Below are 17,111 nucleotides of genomic sequence, written 5' to 3'. Positions count from 1 at the left end.
CCTCACTCTGACCATAGCCCAAAACAGGTCTTCAATACAGTTTGGCATCACTGACTTCTGATAAACTCCTGAGACAGCCCCCCCCCCCCCGATAACACTTTCAGAAGCCTAGGTCAACTACTACCCCACGCAGATACACCCTAAGGCACAATCGTGTAGATATCTGCATGCTTGCTGATTCTGGTGTCAAGTGTCCAGTCTTTTATTTTGGCTTTTTTTTTTTTTTGAATTAATATAGAGTAAAGTTGACTTTTGTGTGGGGGGGGTCCAGGTCTACTGAGTTTTAAAACATATATAAATTCATGCAATGACTACTGTAGTCAAAATTCACAACAGTCCCATCTCCCAAAAAAGCTCTTGTGCTGTCCCTTTCTAGTCACACCCTTAACCCACCCCTAGCCCCTGTTAATGACTGATTGATTCTCATCACTATGGTTTTGTCTTTCCGAGAATGTCATATACGTGGAATCATACAGCGAGTAACCTTTTGAGTTTGGCTTCTTTCACTCAGCATGATCGATGCCTCTGAGATTCATCCAAGTTGCAGTTTGTATCTACAGTTGGTCCCTTTTTATTGCTGAGTATCATCGCATTGTAGGGATGTACCACTGGCTGTTTGTAAATATAAATATTCACCCATTGAAGAATATTTAGCTTGGTCCAGTTCATAGCAGTTATGAATAAAGCTACTACAAATACTCATGTACAAGTTTTTGTGTGAACACTGTTTTAATTTTTCTAGGGTAAATACAAACAGAATTGCTGGGTCATGTGATAACTCTATGTTTAATCTTTTGAGGAACTGTAACTTGTCTCTTCATTCTCTTAACAGTGTCTTTCACAGAGAAAAAGTGTTTAATTTGGATGAAGGTTAATTTATCAACCTATTCTTTTTTTGTATCATGTCTTGGAGTTCATTGCATAACCTGTGCCACAGAAATTTTCTCCTGTGTTTCCTTCTAAAAGTTTTGTAGTGTTACCTCTTACTTTTAGGTCTCTGATCCCCTTTGAGTTAACTTATCTAGAAGGTGGAAGGTTTAAGTTGAGGTTCACTTTTTGCATATGGCTTCCAGTTGGTCCAACACCATTTGTTGAAAACACTACCATTTGTCCACTGAACTGCCTTCACCCCTTTGTCAGAATCACTGGGCCATATTTGTGTAGTCTATTTCTGGATGCCCCGTTTTGTCCCACTGGTCTCTGTATCTGTCGTGCAGCCCATGCCACACTGTCTTAATACTGCAGCTTTATTGTAGGTCTTAAAGTCAAGTGGTGTGACTCCTCCAAGGGTATTCTTTTTCAAAATTATTTTGGTTTGACTGTTTTGGTCCTCTGCCTTGCCATATAATTTTTAGAATCAGCTTGTCTATATCCACAAAAGATCATGCTATTTTGTTTGGAATTGAGTTAAATTTATACATCAATTTGGGAAGACTAGCATCTTGACTATGTTGAGTCCTTCAGTCTGTGAACACTGTTCCTTCTCTCTTCATTTAGATCGTCTTTAGACGATTAAATTGCTTTCATCAGCATTTTCTACTTTCCAAATGCAGATCCTACACGTGCTTTGTTAGATTCATACCTAAGTATTTCATTGTAAATAGCATTTTTTAAAAATCTCAGTTTGTAATTGCTCATTAGTAATATATAGAAATAAAATGGACTTTTTTGTATATTGACCTTATATTATGCAACATTGTTTAACTCATTGTTTCATAAGTTTTTTGTAGATTCCTCAAAATTTCCTATGTAGACAATTATACCATCTGTGATAGGAAGAGTTTTATCTTTTCCTTTCCAATCTGTATGCATTTTAAAAATTTTATATACCTGTCTAGGATTTCCACACGATGTTAAATAGGAATGGTGAGAGTGGACACCCCGTCTTGTTCCCATTCTTAGAGGGAAGGCATTCTCTCTGTCACCATTAAGTATGAAATGAGCTGTAGGTTTTTTTATAAATGTCTCTTATCAGGTGGGGGAAATGCCTTCTATTACTGGGTTGCTGAGAGTTTTTTGTCATGAATGGAAGTTGAATTTTATCAAAACTTTTTTGAGTCAATTGAAATGACTGTGAATTTTCTTGTTCGCACTGTTAATCTGGTAGATTAATTGCATTGATTAATTTTTTTCATATTGAACCAACCTTGTGGCTATTTTTAAATATATTGCTATATAAAATACAGCAATAGATTTATATATCTTAATATATTGGCATTTATTTATATACTTTAAAATATTTTGTTAAGGATTTTTGCATCTGATTCATCAGGATATTGGTATGTAGTTTTCTTTTCTTGACTAGACTAACTTTGTCTGGTTTTTGTATCAGTGTCATTCTGGTTTCATAAAAAGAATTGAGAATTGTTCCATCACCTGTTGGAGTTCAAGCCACAGATTCTGACCCACCTTCTGTGGACTGTTGTTCCAGCATCAGCTCAGTTTTCAAAGTTTTCAAAGACCAGTTCAGGTCTCAAAGTCTTTAATGTGCTTTTGAAGGTCAGATTCACACATGAACAGCTCAAGGAGAAGCTCAGAAGTTCTTAAACAGCTTTGTGCCCTTGCTTTGCAGGCTCTTCATGTTTCATGACCTCCCCACTGCTTTCTGGTTTTCTGGGGCCTTCCTTTTTAGTCCTCCAGTGAAAGCTGGGGCTTTAGTTACCTCACTTTACCATGCACTTGCTATGGCTGTGCCCATGTCTGGGGCCAAGCAGAGAGAAGATAGAGAAGAAAAGCATAAGGGGTTTGCCCCACCTCTTGGGACCACAGCTCCACTGACTGGAGAGGAATGGTCCCTTCATCTGAGTTTTAGGATCTGCCAACCTTGCTGCCACCTCTAGGAGACCCTTTCCCACACCTCGAGTCAGAACTCAAGGACTCCCCTGGCGTTCTCTCTGTCTGCACCTGATACCCTCTTCCAGATTTTTGGGCTACCTGAGCCCAGGCTAGGGAATACCAGAGGAAAAATGGTCAACTCATTACCAGTTCAGTTGAACTTTCAGTTCTGGTCTTCTTCCTCAATCCACCTACCACTATTTCTTTTTTGTAAGTCTTCAAGTAGCTGCTCCATGCCTGCTGTCCAGGGTTACAGACAGTTGCATTTAGTGGGACAGACAGAGTATTGCTTACTCCATCTCCCCCAGAACCGGAACTCCTTCCCACACTTTATCCAGATGGTTGCTATTGTAGAGCAGTAACCAAAGCCACTTAGAATTAATGAATTAACATAAGTTACTGAAAAGTATGGCACAATGTGTATTTCTTTGCTTTGATACTCTCATTTGATAAATGAGAGAAAAATAATGACACCTTCCCTTTCGTAATGTTGTGTGTTAAATGTCACGTGATGGGAATTTTTACCTTCTTTTAAAATGTAATCACTAAGGAATTTGAACTTATAAGAGTCATAATCCTTCTGATGCCTGTTTGCTCCCTCTGCCTTCCACAATTGACTTTTACCAAAAACAAATAAAAGCAGAAAGTGATACTCTTTCCATTAGTAGGTAAGTATTGCTCTTTATAAGTACCATCATCATTTTTTCCTCAATCAGACTAGAGCTTGATGTTAAGATGTTTTCATTTCTATATAAAATTTGAAATATACTTGAAATATTTAAAACAATTAAAGTTATAATATGGCCCAGTACAAAAGTTAGTTTGAGCTCTTGGTAAATGATTTATTTTTGTAAACTCATAAATTAATCTGTGAGAAGATTATATTCTTAACACGTTTTACTCTATTTCTTAGGGAACAGGGAGCTGTTCTCTAATCTTCTATCTTATTCTTTCACCTTTCTCTCACCCCCCATCCCTTTCTTGCCTAGAACGTCCTTCATGTACAAGACCAGGAAATTTAGGGCAAGTTGCTTATGAAACAGGAGATTTAAAGAAAGAGAAAGAATGTTAAAACAAATGAATGTAAATTTAGATGCTACGTAGGGCTTTTCTTCTCTAAAGTTTATTTGGTATATAGCAGCTGTATATGATAAGAGCACTGACAACAGAATATCTCTACTACCTGGTTGGGAAGTTACCATATGAATTTGGAAACATCGAAGGGTCCACCACTAAGAATATACTGTATCATTCCATCTTTCCAGAAAATTCTGACCATGATTCCCACCGAAGAAGAGAAGCAGAAAATCCAGGAAGCGCAGCTGGCTAACCCTGAGGTGCCCCTGGGCAGTGCAGAGCAGTTCCTCCTTACACTCTGCTCCATCAGCGAACTCTCGGCTCGGCTCCACCTCTGGGCGTTCAAAATGGATTATGAAACTACAGAAAAGGTAAGCACTTAGGAAGAGAGGCAGCCAGTCCTATACCCCCAGAGTTGAGAACGTTCATTTTTTTAACGGTAAACATAGTGAAGTATCATTCCTGAGACAGGGTTTGAAGGGTGAGGGTTTGATGGTGATGGGGTCATGTCTACACCGAGTGATGAGCAGCCTACCAGTGAGGGCTTATTCTACAGTGTCTGTCTGGCACCAGCCTCAGATACTTGACTGTTTAAAAAAAAAAACTATCAAATGTTTTTCTGACTCTATATGCTCATTGTAGAAAATTTAGCCAATACAGAAAGACACAATATGGGAAGTGACTTGCAATCCTTCTATCTGATGATGGTCACCTCACTGCCATTGACTTTGGCAACCAGCAGGTCACTGGGTCCCTTTGAGAGAGCATCGCAGTAGAAAATCTGAGATGAACAGATTGCAAGAGGTTGAGAGGAGAGTAGAAGGAAAGGGACCTTGACAGTGAAGGCATGGGAACACTCATCCCGAGTAGAAAGTGGAAGAAGCAGGTGTCCTCTCTGGATGGGTGAGAGGTGAGTATTTTTTGCAGGCTGAGAAGAAGGAACCATGGAGAGGACAAGGGAGGGATGGATGGTGAGCTGGAGGTGAGCTTGACTGAGAGCAAGTGCCCGGAGGAGGTGGAGAGGCTGTGTGGTCTTCCTCTTTCCACAAAGGAGGGAGCACGGTCCTTTCTGAGGGCCAGGCAGGTAGCAGTGGGCTAAGGCTGCTTCAGGAGGGAACTGCTATATTTGACTCCATTGGAGAATCAGGCAGGGCTGAAGAAGCCTAGAACTGCTAGGGTGACGTGGTTGCAGAACTAGTCAGCATGTTCAGGTGATTTTCTGGAGAAAAGTGAGGTAACTTCAGGGAGAAAACAGGTCATCGAGTCAGCCTTGGCTGGGGACTGGGAGGGCCTGCCTAGCAGAAGCGAGGCTGGAGAGAATGAAGCTGAAGCTTCTGGCTTTGGGGTCCATGCTTGGGGAGAGCCTCAGTGAGGACACTGAGGTGGGGGGTGGTTACAGAACAACAAGACAGAGGGAAGGGGAGACCGAGGCCATGAGGCTACAGGGCAGGCTAGACACCCGAGAGAGTGGGAGTTATGAAGAAAGCTGGAGTAAGAGGGCGATGGCCTTCTAGAACGTAACCCAGGCCAAGAGGTGGCCAGCCACAGAGTGCCTAGAGGGGAGGTTAGGAGACCTGGGTCCAGGGACAGTGAGACCACAGTTTCCAGTGTCATCTGCCTGGGAGGAGAAAGGCAAAGAGGAAGACTGGTTCAGATGCTGAAGGAACATGCAGGTGAAGAGTTTCATAGACATCAACCATGGTCAGAAGAGAGAATGAGAGGAGAGTATGACCTGAGTGTCCTGCTTGAGCTTGGGAGATGGGCAGGAACAGGGGAAGACAGAACAGATGTGACCCAACCAAGCTCCTGTGAGCCACAGGTACCCAGTTAGTCTCCATTGAGGAGACTTTGGGGCTAGACTTTCTCCTGCTGCCTTTCCGCTCTTTTCCACACCTGGGAGAATGTGCCCATCACATGGGATTGCCTTATACTGGGAGAACTCCACTGGTAATGACCTTGTACAAAAATTAAAAAGAACAAAGTAAAACCAAAATTCACGCTCTCTATCACCTTCTTCTAACTTTTTTTTAATTGAAAGGAAGTGGCAGAACCACTTTTGGACCTGAAGGAAGGAATAGACCAGTTGGAGAACAATAAAACCTTGGGCTTCATCCTGTCTACTCTCTTAGCCATTGGGAACTTTCTAAATGGAACTAATGTAAGTCTTTCCCATCCCTTTCCTCACAAAATCCCTGCCCTTCACAAAATCCCTGCCCTTCTCTTCCCAGTGGAAGTCGTACCTCTGGTCCTCCAAAGCACAATTGAACAAACAATTTTTGTGTTTTTTGGTGAAAATCTAGAAATTTTGTCCTTAAAATATCAGGGCCTATTTATTCAAGCCTGTATCTTGCTATAAATAAGAAAACTTAGAAAAATAAGCACTTTATTCCTTATGAAGCTTGGCTCCTCCCAAAATTGACTTTGGAGCTATTTTCTTCTACCCTGTTTTTTTCTTTTTCTCTTTTTTCCCCTTGAGCTTATCACTTAAATATTTATACTCATACACATTATAAACAAACTTTTGTTTGTTTGTTTTAATGGCCTGTCTTCGGCCAGGAAGTAGAAAAGCAGCAGGGAAGGGATTAGGGAAGTTGTAGATACCTACATGGCAGAGACCCCACCCCCTTCGCCCCATCCCAGCACCCTGATTTAGGAGCAGAGCCCTGGGATAGTCCGTGGCTGATGGGCGTGGTGGGAAAGGGCCGGAGGCTCATTTTGCTCTCAGGGTGGCTGGTCCGTGTGTGATCAGCTAAGGATGATGGAGCGCGTGGCCTGAGATGCTTCAGTCACAGAGGAACTAAATATTGGGCTCCTTCAAGAGAGCATTGATTCTAACCATTTGCGCCTTTCTGAGAACCTGCGTGAAACTTGTTCTTCCTGTCTTTTATTTAATGTTCCCCAAACAGGCCAAAGCGTTTGAGTTAAGCTACCTCGAGAAGGTTCCAGAAGTCAAAGACACCGTGCACAAGCAGTCACTTCTCCACCACGTGTGCACCATGGTGGTGGAAAACTTCCCGGACAGCTCTGATCTGTACTCAGAGATTGGGGCCGTCACCAGGTCGGCCAAGGTATGTCCGGGGCTCGGAAGAGTGGGCGTGCCTGTCCCCAGAGGCTGGCTCTGCATCAGTCATCTCTGCGGAGCACAGGCTCTGTTAACTAAAACGCCCAAGTAATGCTTGCACCCCCTGCTCTAAAGTTTGTGAATAAAACTCATCTCATGCCATTTCTAATGGACTTTTGAGATCATTTTCCCATCTCTGGTTCTCTGTCAGATTCTTTCCTGCTGAGGTATGTGAAGCAAGCCTGCCATCCCAGTCAGTCCTAACCCTGGCGTCCCCTGTTCAGCTGCGTTACTCACCAGGCTGGCTTCTCCAGAGCAGTGAAATCACCCAGCTGGTTTTAGGTGGGCAAAAATGTGCAAAAGTTGCAATTTGGCTCCTCCTCAAACTTCCATAGGACCCTGCAGTGAGGTGTGGAGCCAGGAAACTAAGGGTACGCCTGGCCCCCTGACCCCTACAGATTGGCCATGCCCATGATCTTACACCGAGGGAACAGTTTTATAGGGCTGTAAACAGTGTAGAGCGTTGGCCCCTCAGCTGCAAGCTCTTAAACTTAGTGCAGAGTTAAAATCTTCATGAGCTTATGGTTTAGTTGTAAGAGCTGGACAGCCAGCTGCCCCCGCTGCAGGAGCATCCCTGGGGCCAAACAACCCCAGAGGGATCCCGAACACAACAGAACTGGGAGATGTAAGGGTCTTGGAAGCAACAGGGAACTCACAGGGAGGGGCTTCAGTAGCGCCAGGTCAGTGTGGAAGAAACTCCCAGAAATACAACCTGGCTGGGGAGCTGAAAGTAGAACAACGTTCAGCTCTGAGACACGTTGGAATCTAGTGTGAACATAGGAGAGACTGTGGTGGGCAGAGGGGGGAAAGGGCTTTGCTAGGTTCCCCTTCAAGGAGCTTTCCCTCTCTCTGCCTTCCCCCACAGAGCTGGCTTGGGGACCTGGGGCCTGGGACCCTCCTTCACCTGTCTCAGGCCAGCAGCTGCCAGGTCCACTGAGCTGGGCGCCCTGAGCCAGCCTGACGGTGGCCCTGCCTTGAGGCAGAAACAGGCAAGGCCAGCGATCCCGCAGCTCTGAGAGTGGACAGACTTTTCTATTTCACAGGCGCTCTCTCTGTATTTACTCTGTGCCGGGCACTGTTCTGAAGTCTTTAGAAATATTACGTCAGTATTCCAAAAGCCCTTCTGAGTGTCCCAATGGGGGTCTTCTAGGTGCCGCATGAGCGCCTTCTCAGAAGACAGTTTATTAGTAATAATTGTTGAGATAGAGTCTGCCTATAATTCTTGAGACAGGGCTTCTGGATCCCCTTCATTTGGTCCTGTTTCCAGAACAAATCAGTTCCCTTTTTACAAATCAGTAGTGCTTTGTTCTTTCCAGGGCCTTCTGCTGCGTGGAGCCTGCTTGTGATGACAGTCGCCCTGGCCTAGGGGCCCTGACACCAGGCTGGCCCCCAGTGACTGCCCTGGGCCCCCTCAGTATCAGGCCTTTCCTTGCCTAAAGACTGGCTACACAAGCCAGAACTGCAGGTAGCTTCTCCCCATTAATCTCGGCAATTACGAAGGATGACTATTGACCCAGGTCCATGTGACTTACAACAGGATGCCAAGAGGGCATCTACCACCACTTCTTAGCCTTTACTCCCAAAGTTCTTGGGGGCTTTGAGGGGCTCTTATGTGTAGACAGGTACAAAATCAGCTTCAAGGACCCCCAGCCCCAGCTGCATTCATTCCGTGCCCTGGTGTGTCACTTTGGGTGTCATCACTGCAACCCCCGAAGAGCAGGTTACTCTGGCATCTGGAAGAAAACTGTCCCACCAGGGGCTGGTGGAAATGAGTGGAGGTGGGCATAGCTCTGGCTGCTCCTAGAGGGGCGGGGGGGACTCACAGGCTTGTGCAGAGTGCTGACAAGTCACGTTAGCTTTCAGAGAGCAACAGTGAATTGTGATCACTGACTTGACCCCATGGCTTCAGGAGTGGAGGCAGGTGACCGTGTAGGCGCTTCTTCCTTACATTTTTACCTGCATGTATTAGTTATCTACAGCTGTGTGACAAATCACTCCAAAAGCTAGTGGCTAAGGATAATGTATTAGTTTCCTAGGGTTGTTGTAACAAAGCATCACAAACTAGGTAGCTTAGAAAAACAGAAATAATTTGTTCCACAGTTCTGGAGGCCAGAAGTCTGAGATCAAGGTGTTGACCAGGTCAGTTTCTCTTGAGAGAGAAATCTGTGCCATGTCTCTCTCCTGGCTCCTGGTGGTTTGCTGGAAATAACCCCAGTTCCTGCCTTCATCTTCACGTGGTGTTCTCCTTGTGTGTCTATGTCCAGATTTCCCCTTCTTATAAGGATACCAGTCATATTGGATTGGGATCCACCCTACTCCATTGCAACCTCATCCTAACTTAATTAATTACATCTATAATGACCCTATTTCCCGATTCGGTCACATTCTGAGGTACTGGGAGTTGGGACTTCAACATATGAATTTTGACAATAGGAAACATTATTTCATGAGTGGTTCTGTCTCAGGTTCTCTCCTGGGGTTTCAGTCAAGCTGAGGCTGCAGTCATCGAAGGCTCGACTGGGGCCGGGAAGTTTTTCCCATGGTGGCTCACTCATCTGTTAGTTCTTAGAGAGAGGACTCAGTTCCTTCCCATGTTGGGGTCTCCCAGGGCTCCTTGAGTGTCCTCATGACTTCACAGATGGCCTTTTCCCAAATATGTGGTCTGAGACAGAGCACACAAGAGCTCCAGGCAGAAGCTCTTCCCCATTTGTGACCTAACTTTTACATTCTATTCGTTAGAACCAGGTCACTAAACCTAGCTCACATTCAAAGGGAAGGATTTTAGTCTTTACATTCTGAAGGGATGAGTGTCAAAGAATTTGCTGTTAAAGCACCAGACCACTCATCCTGTGTGTTTTCCCTACCCCGTCCCTTCTGCAGCCCCGGCTCTCGTCCCTGAGTTGGCCCGCTCCACCCCAGACTAACTTGATAAGACTTGACTACCTCACAGCACAGTTCCATGTCCTCCTACACACGGAAGGTGGCCCATGTGGAGCAGTCCTCAGGAGAGGGTTTCCTGGTGAGGACTTCCTTCTCACAACAGAAGGCCAGGCCAGCTCTCTCCCTGGGGTGGAACTTTTTAGGGACAAACCTAGGCTTAAGGCATGACGGTTGAGAACTTAGACTCTGGAGCCAGAGAGATGTGGGTTCAAATCCCAGCTCTACCACTAACCAGCTGTGTGCCTCTCACAAGTTCCTTAACCTTTCTGTGCAACAGTTTCTCCCCCATGAAGTGGGGCCAGTTACAGAATCTGAGGCCATGAAGTAACTGTGAAGACTCAGATCACGGTGGTTTCGTCAGCCCCAGCAGGCAGCCAGCTGAGGCAGCCTTCTAGCTCTCCTCAAAAGATGCTACATTAAGCTCCACCCTCAAACACCTTTTGGTCAAAGGCTCTCCACCTGGTTTCCATTGGCAGTGAGGTCACTTTTTTCTGCCACTACCTTTAAAGGCTCACAGTGGATTCTCTTCCCTGAAAACCATCTCTAACGTGGTTTCTGCCCGACCGCTCTGTACCCACTGCAGAGCTGGACAGGCATCACCTGGTTAGACTGTACCAAGCTGCTCAGTACATTCTGAGCTAAACTGAAGTTACTACACTTATTAAAGTTATTACAGATATTGTGGATCAAGGTTGCTGCCAGATGCAAATGAGGACAGATGGCGAAGCTATGATTAGACCTGTTACAGTTGGCATCAAACCTCCTAGACCTCTTAGATATTATGTGTCAATCCCAGACCATCTGGAACCCTTTCTAGGCTTATTCTTTGAACTATTCAGTCCTTCTTTTCAAAACCTGCGTTCCTTTTTCTTTCAGGTAGATGCCAGATTTTTTTCTAAGCTCCATTGTATCATAGGAAAATGGAGCTTTTCTAATCTGGATCCAGAATTCCTTTGTTTTCAGGCAAATTATTTTTCTCAAAGTCCCACGGTGCTCGCTGCTTACCTGAATCCCCAGCCTCTGCCTAAACTTGCCTTCTGTTTTTGGCACCATAGCACCCAAGAAATCCAGGACGTGTGAAGTCTTGCCTGGCCCCTTGGGCATCTCCTATGCTCAGTATACCTTCATCCTGTCTGGTGACAGATCTTCTCACGGATTCAACTTTTGTTGACTTGGCCTTCTCCATTGTCTTTCTCAGGGTGGGGCTGGAGGTCTGAGGTCACTCCAACCAGTCCCCTTGGGCACTCGCCTCCAAGCCTTGCTCTCGTGACCACAGTCACGGCATCTAAGTGATGGCGGCTTACCTCTCCCCACCTTCTCTTTCTCCTCCTGGCCTTTGTTTGCCAGGCTCTCGCCCTTTCCCACCATCCCTCACTCTCCATCCACCTCAGTCCCCTCCCTTCAGCCCACCAGTTTATCTATTTCTTCCTCCCCTCCTCGTCTTCTCAGTTTCTTTCCCCTATCTCACATCTCCCTCCATTAAATACCCTCAAGTGTATTATTTCACAGCTAACTCTCTGATTCCCATAATTTTTAGTCTAGAAATTCTATCAAAGCATTCTTTTAGAAAGCTTCATCTCAGTCCACTTTAGTCAATCCAAATTGGTCCCACTTCCCCGAAGAGCAAAGTGAATGTTCCGTCACATCTGTTCTTTGCACACGTGGTTTGCATCTGCTGGCAGATGGGATGGACCGCACACCCCGATACTCACCCAGACACAGAGGCCTGGTGGGTTCTGTACATCCTCAGTGCTCGGTGATCACCTGTCTGTACTCTGAGCCTCCTTGGGAATAGCAAGTTGGTCTCTTTCCGCATTGATCTTTGTCTTCTTCATACCTGGGATGGGGACTGGCATGCACTAGTTTTTCCCTGATTGTTGTTTGAATGAGGGAATGAATGGATAAATAAAGTAATTTGTCACACAATGTAAAAATGATCATGGTGAAGAGAAGCTCTGGCTGCCCCTTAACTGGCCCCAGCATATCAAGGCCATCCATGTAGGACTATGGTGCATTCCTCTAACCTCAAGTGAAATATCTAAAGAAAAAGAGAGCTCTGAAAAATTTTATGAGACATCTGCTCAGTTCATCTTGTACTAGATTCCTTGCTATCACGTTTTAATTTACAGTGCCCAAAGACTTTTCTTAAGATTTCTTTCCAAATACGGCAAAAAAAAAAAAAAAAAAAAAAGGGTGACACTTGCGTTGAGTTCATTTGGAGAAGTTTTATCACTAAATAATTTGATGTCAAGACATGTGGATAATTTTTAGGCCATAAATATATTTGTATTTCAAGATGTAAATTGGGTTTTGATGTTTGTTTCTTCCCAGAGGCAGTTCGGTTTCCTGGGTCAGGTTGATGTCCGGTTATTTCATTGCATTTGTAATGTTCTCTCTCTGATTTTCAGGTTGACTTTGATCAACTTCAGGATAATTTATGTCAGATGGAGAGACGATGCAAAGCTTCATGGGATCACCTCAAGGCAATTGCAAAACATGAAATGAAACCAGTTTTAAAACAACGAATGTCAGAGTTCCTAAAAGACTGTGCAGAGAGAATTATAATTTTAAAGATTGTCCATAGAAGAATAATTAACAGGTGAGTGGATTGAGGAGCTTATGCAAACATCAGTAAAATGGCATGTTGAAGATATTCTGCAAACCAAGATCTGAAGGTTAAATTTACTAACATCGTCCTGTAAATTCTTGGTACATAGCAAGTGCACCTTTGACAGACTTTTTTGTTTCATGAGTACTTAATTTTTCTCAAACACACACACACCCCAATAATATGATGCCGTTGAATCTTGAGATGGGAAGGAATCTCAGAGACGCTGTCATCCAAAAATCCTACTCAATCAGGAATTGCATCTGTAAGATCTCTGGCAAGTTGGCCTCTGCATCTTTGCATCTGCCTGAACAGTTTTGCCTACAGAAAGTACACATCCTTGGAAGGCAGCTTGACTTGTTAGGAAGGTTCCTTCCTCATATCAAGCACAGCCTGCCTTCTGAGACCTTTCTCTCATCGATTCTCGGACAGCTGCTCTGTGCTGCAGCCCTCCTAGAGACAGCCTGGGTCCCACCATGGGTCCTATCCTCTGGATCAGCCTTCCTTCAAGTCCCAGGATCCATGAGGACCCTGGGAGACACAGCAGTGATGTGTCAGGCCTTGCCTGACTACAGGGAGGCTGGCTGGGGTCTGGGACAGCTCCATGGCTGTCCAGAGCCGTCTCCCTTGTAAGTGGTGGCAGCACCAAGACTAGGTCTTCCAACTCCCCAGGTCAAGCCATTTCCTACCAGGCATCCCCCACTTTCTTCTCCTTTGTCTTGTCACAGAACATGGTTGCAGGTCCCTCACCCCGGCCTCTGGGTCTGCGTGCTGTGTGCTGGGCCTTGCACCTTGATGAGCAAATGTTCAGACCTACAGGCTGGGGTTTCCCTGGAGCAGGTGCTCTGATAACAGACGCTCTGAAACAGGCCTCCTTGCAATTCTGTTAAGGGAGCCCTCCCTTGGGGTCATCTAAACCACAGGCTTTCTCCAGAGAACTGCTCTTCAAGCCCACTCCCACTCTTGTGCTTGAGTACTTTATTATTATTTTTAAACAAATGTGTGGTATTTTCATTTATCCCTGTGCATTTCACATTTTTTATTATTTTTTTTCTCTTTTCCCCCCCTCCATACTCTGTCTTTCCTTCCTTCACCTTTCCTGAACCCATACAGAACTTTTAAAAAACCTCATTCTCTTGTCTGCCTGTGAGCCCTCTCTCAGCTTGTGTCACGTGCTATTTGGGTGATCATACCTCCTGGGTCTTGATCCAGACTTTTCTGGGTGGGGGGTGGAGAGGTGAGTCTTTAAATGTTAGACTGGATAGGAATAAGGAACAGAATCTGCCCTCCAGGTTGACAACTAACCATTACTCAGTACTTTTGGAATTTAGTTGTTCAACTGTAAATCCCCTTCCCTGTACTTCATCTGGACCTCACAGCTGCCTTCTGGGTAGGAGGATCTTATCAGAGATTTTGTCAAACTTCTTACTACAAGCAAAGTACACCCTGCTTTTAACATAGTTAAAAAGGGGAGGCAGAGAGTGTAAGCTGCTTTGGCCCTCCATGCTTTGTATGATACAAGCAATTTCCAACTTAAAACTACTCAAATAAACAAATAGTTTCCATTTGGAATGGCAGGAAACTGGAGCAGTTTTATGAAAGTCTTGTAAAGCTATTATGCCTGGTCACAGTAACCATCTTATCCCAGACAGTTTAAGACTCAGTTTGGTGATATAGCTGTTCCTTAAGCTAGTGTGTGTGTGTGTGTGTGTGTGTGTGTGTGTGTGTGTGTGTGTGTGTGTTTGTGTGTGTGTGTGTATGTGTATATATATGGCATGTGCAGATATGTATGCTATGCATATAGTGTTTGCTCTGATTGTCCTTTTCTCCCTGGTAAGCTGGTTGCCCAGATGCTGGTTGCTCTTGTGTGACCTGGATCCCTGATGCTCATTATTGGACACCCACCTGGCCGCCCACCTTCTCTGCTCCCCTCTGTCATGGAGCTAACGGGGCAGGCGCTTCCAGCTCCCTTTCCTGTCTGATGCCAGTGGCCCCTCTTAATAAAGGAGCAGAAAAAAGAACTTAGACAATTCTCTTTAGGCAAAACCTGACTTTCAAACTGTTGCCCGGCTAAGAACATCTTGTTCTGGATGTCCAAACCTGAGATTAACCTGCCCTTCTGCATTGCTGCGGTGACAGCCAGTTCCACTCTGTGGATGTACAAACCGACTTGCCAATTCCCATGGAGTCACTGGGCTGCAGTTACACCGTGGCAGACACTGCAGAGGGGACCAGGTGAGAGTGGGGAGAAAGGCCTTCCTGGGAGGCATGGAGAACTACAGCAAGGACCTGGCATTCCTCGGGCAGAGACAGGTGGAAAACAAGCGAACACCCACACACTGGCTTCCCGGTGCCCCAAATCCACCCCTCCGGGCCAGACACCCTACTCAGTGGCACCCATAAGGAAAAGGGCGGAAGGTGGAACATATCAGAGGTGTTTGGCTTGTGCCTCACGACACTGATGAGGGGAGCCAGCCCCTCCATAACCATAAGACCTTCTTGTCATGTGTTATGAAAGTTACAAACTCAACTAAGGAAAATCGCTTAAATGTTTTACTCCCTTAAAGGCATACCCACTTTGTTCTTCTGAAGGAATGCCACAGTTTCTTTCCTCTCAAAGGCACATCTGAATCTTTTGTCAGGTGCGCATTTTACTTGCTGCTTATTACTCCCCTGTTTATAAAATATATACAGTAAGTCCCCTACATACAAATGAGTTCCGTTCCGAGTGTGCGTTCCTAAGTCCAGTTCGTTCGTTAAGTCCAACAGAGTTAGCCTAGGTACCCAACTAACACAATCGGCTGTATAGTACTGTACCGTAATAGGCTTATAATACTTTTCACACAAATAATACATACATAAAAAAACAAACACAAAAAACAAAGAAAACACTTTTAATCCTACAGTACAGTACCTTGAAAATACAATAGTACAGTACAACAGCTGGCATACAGGGGCTGGCACGCATGTTCTCATCTTTGAAAGCAACTTGAAGGTTTGTATGTAGGGGACTTACTGTACTTGAATCATATCTCCAACTTATATGTTAAGATTGGATCCCCTCTAGATATAAACAATGTTCTGGAAAGCAGAGGATAAGGAATCTTGAGTAGTACTTATGTATAGAAGAGGACCCAGCTGTGGGCTGATTGATCCTCCCTCGATTCCTCTTACACACAGATCTTGAGTAGTGATAAGTGTCAATACATGCGTATATTACACTATCCTATCCTAATATATATAATATCATGCCATATCTCCAGTATGTAATGTCAGGTAGTAATAAGAGCCAGGAAGAAAAATTAAGAGTGTAAATGGGATAGGGAGTGACAAGGACACGCTGTTTTATGTAGGGCGGTTAGGGGAGGCTTCTCTGAGGAGGTGATATTTGGGCAGAGACTTGGGTAAGAGAGCCATCCAGGCAGCTGTCTGTGGCAAGAATGTTCTGGGCGTAGGGAAGAGCTAGCACTGGATGCCTTGTTAGGACCTGTGGTCCTCCCAGTGGAGTGGCCACCCCGCCCCTCCTTAGAGTCCCTGCAGGCTCTCAGCTCAGCTGTGTCCCCCGAGGGTCCCCTACACACCACACTGGGGGCCTGAGGCCCTGAGGTGGGCTTGTTCAAGGAATCACCAGGAGTCAAGTGTGACTGGCGTCCTAGGCAATGAGGTCAGAGAGGTAGCGGGGCCAGTTTTGTGTGGATACACCACATATTGTTTATTCATCTGTTGATGGACATTTGGGTCGTTTCCACTTTTTGGCTATTGTGAATAATGCTGCCATGGAATTTGTGTAGGTTTTGTGTGGACACATAGTTTCATTTCTTTTGAGTATATGTATAGGAATGAAATTGCTAGGTCATAGGTTAACTCTGTGTTTAACTCTTTAGGAACTGTGTCTTTTCAACCACAGCTGAACCATTTTGTGTTCCCACCAGTACTGTGTGAGGGTTTCAATTTCTCTACATCCTCACCAACACTTGTTATTGTCTGTCTTTTTTATTACAGCCATTGTAGTGATTGTGAAGTGGTGTCTGAATGTGGTTTTGATTTGCATTCCCCTAATGACTAATGGTGTTGAGCATCTTTTCATGTACTTATTAGCTATTTGCCAATAATCTTTTTGGAAAGGTCTGTTCAAATCTTTTGTCCATTTTTATTTGTCTTTTTAGTGTTGAGTTGTAAGATTTATGTATATATTCTGGATACAAACCCCTTATCAGACATGATTTGCAAATATTTTCTCCTATTCTTTGGGTTGTCTTTTCAATCTTGAGAGTATCATTTGAAGCACAAAAGTTTTTAATTTTGATGAAGTCCAGTTTATTGTTTTTCTTCGGGTGCTTATGCTTTTGGTATCATATCTAACAAATCATTTTCTAATCCAAAGTCATGAAAAGTTATACTTTATGTTTTCTTCTGAGTTTTATAGTTTTAGCTAGCATTTTTGGTTTTAAACAGCATTTTTTTATCCGCCTTTAAATGCATGTCATATGCTTTCCTTCAGTATTCTTCACAAAAAGAATAAGCCACTGT

General features: G+C 44.5%; 1 protein-coding gene and 1 pseudogene across 13 annotated transcripts in view; one reads left to right on the top strand and one right to left on the bottom strand.

Annotated features, from left to right (window-relative positions):
* Window positions 1-17,111, bottom strand: part of LOC309639174 (large ribosomal subunit protein uL4 pseudogene) — a 470,274-nt pseudogene that overhangs the window by 150,624 nt on the left and 302,539 nt on the right. The window lies entirely within an intron of this gene.
* Window positions 1-17,111, top strand: part of FHOD3 (formin homology 2 domain containing 3) — a 490,767-nt gene that overhangs the window by 441,769 nt on the left and 31,887 nt on the right. For all 12 annotated transcript variants that reach the window (XM_082415972.1, XM_082415969.1, XM_082415967.1 and 9 more), the window contains 4 exons: window positions 4,101-4,283; window positions 5,951-6,070; window positions 6,819-6,980; window positions 12,382-12,572. In XM_082415972.1, the coding sequence (XP_082272098.1) occupies window positions 4,101-4,283; window positions 5,951-6,070; window positions 6,819-6,980; window positions 12,382-12,572 (656 nt within the window). The remainder of the gene's footprint in view (window positions 1-4,100; window positions 4,284-5,950; window positions 6,071-6,818; window positions 6,981-12,381; window positions 12,573-17,111) is intronic.

Source organism: Balaenoptera physalus (assembly GCF_965194825.1).
Source record: "Balaenoptera physalus genome assembly, chromosome: 12".
Classification (NCBI taxonomy): Eukaryota; Metazoa; Chordata; class Mammalia; order Artiodactyla; family Balaenopteridae; genus Balaenoptera; species Balaenoptera physalus.
The sequence above is the reverse complement of the archived record's forward strand: the minus strand, read 5'-3'. Positions and strand labels throughout refer to the sequence as shown.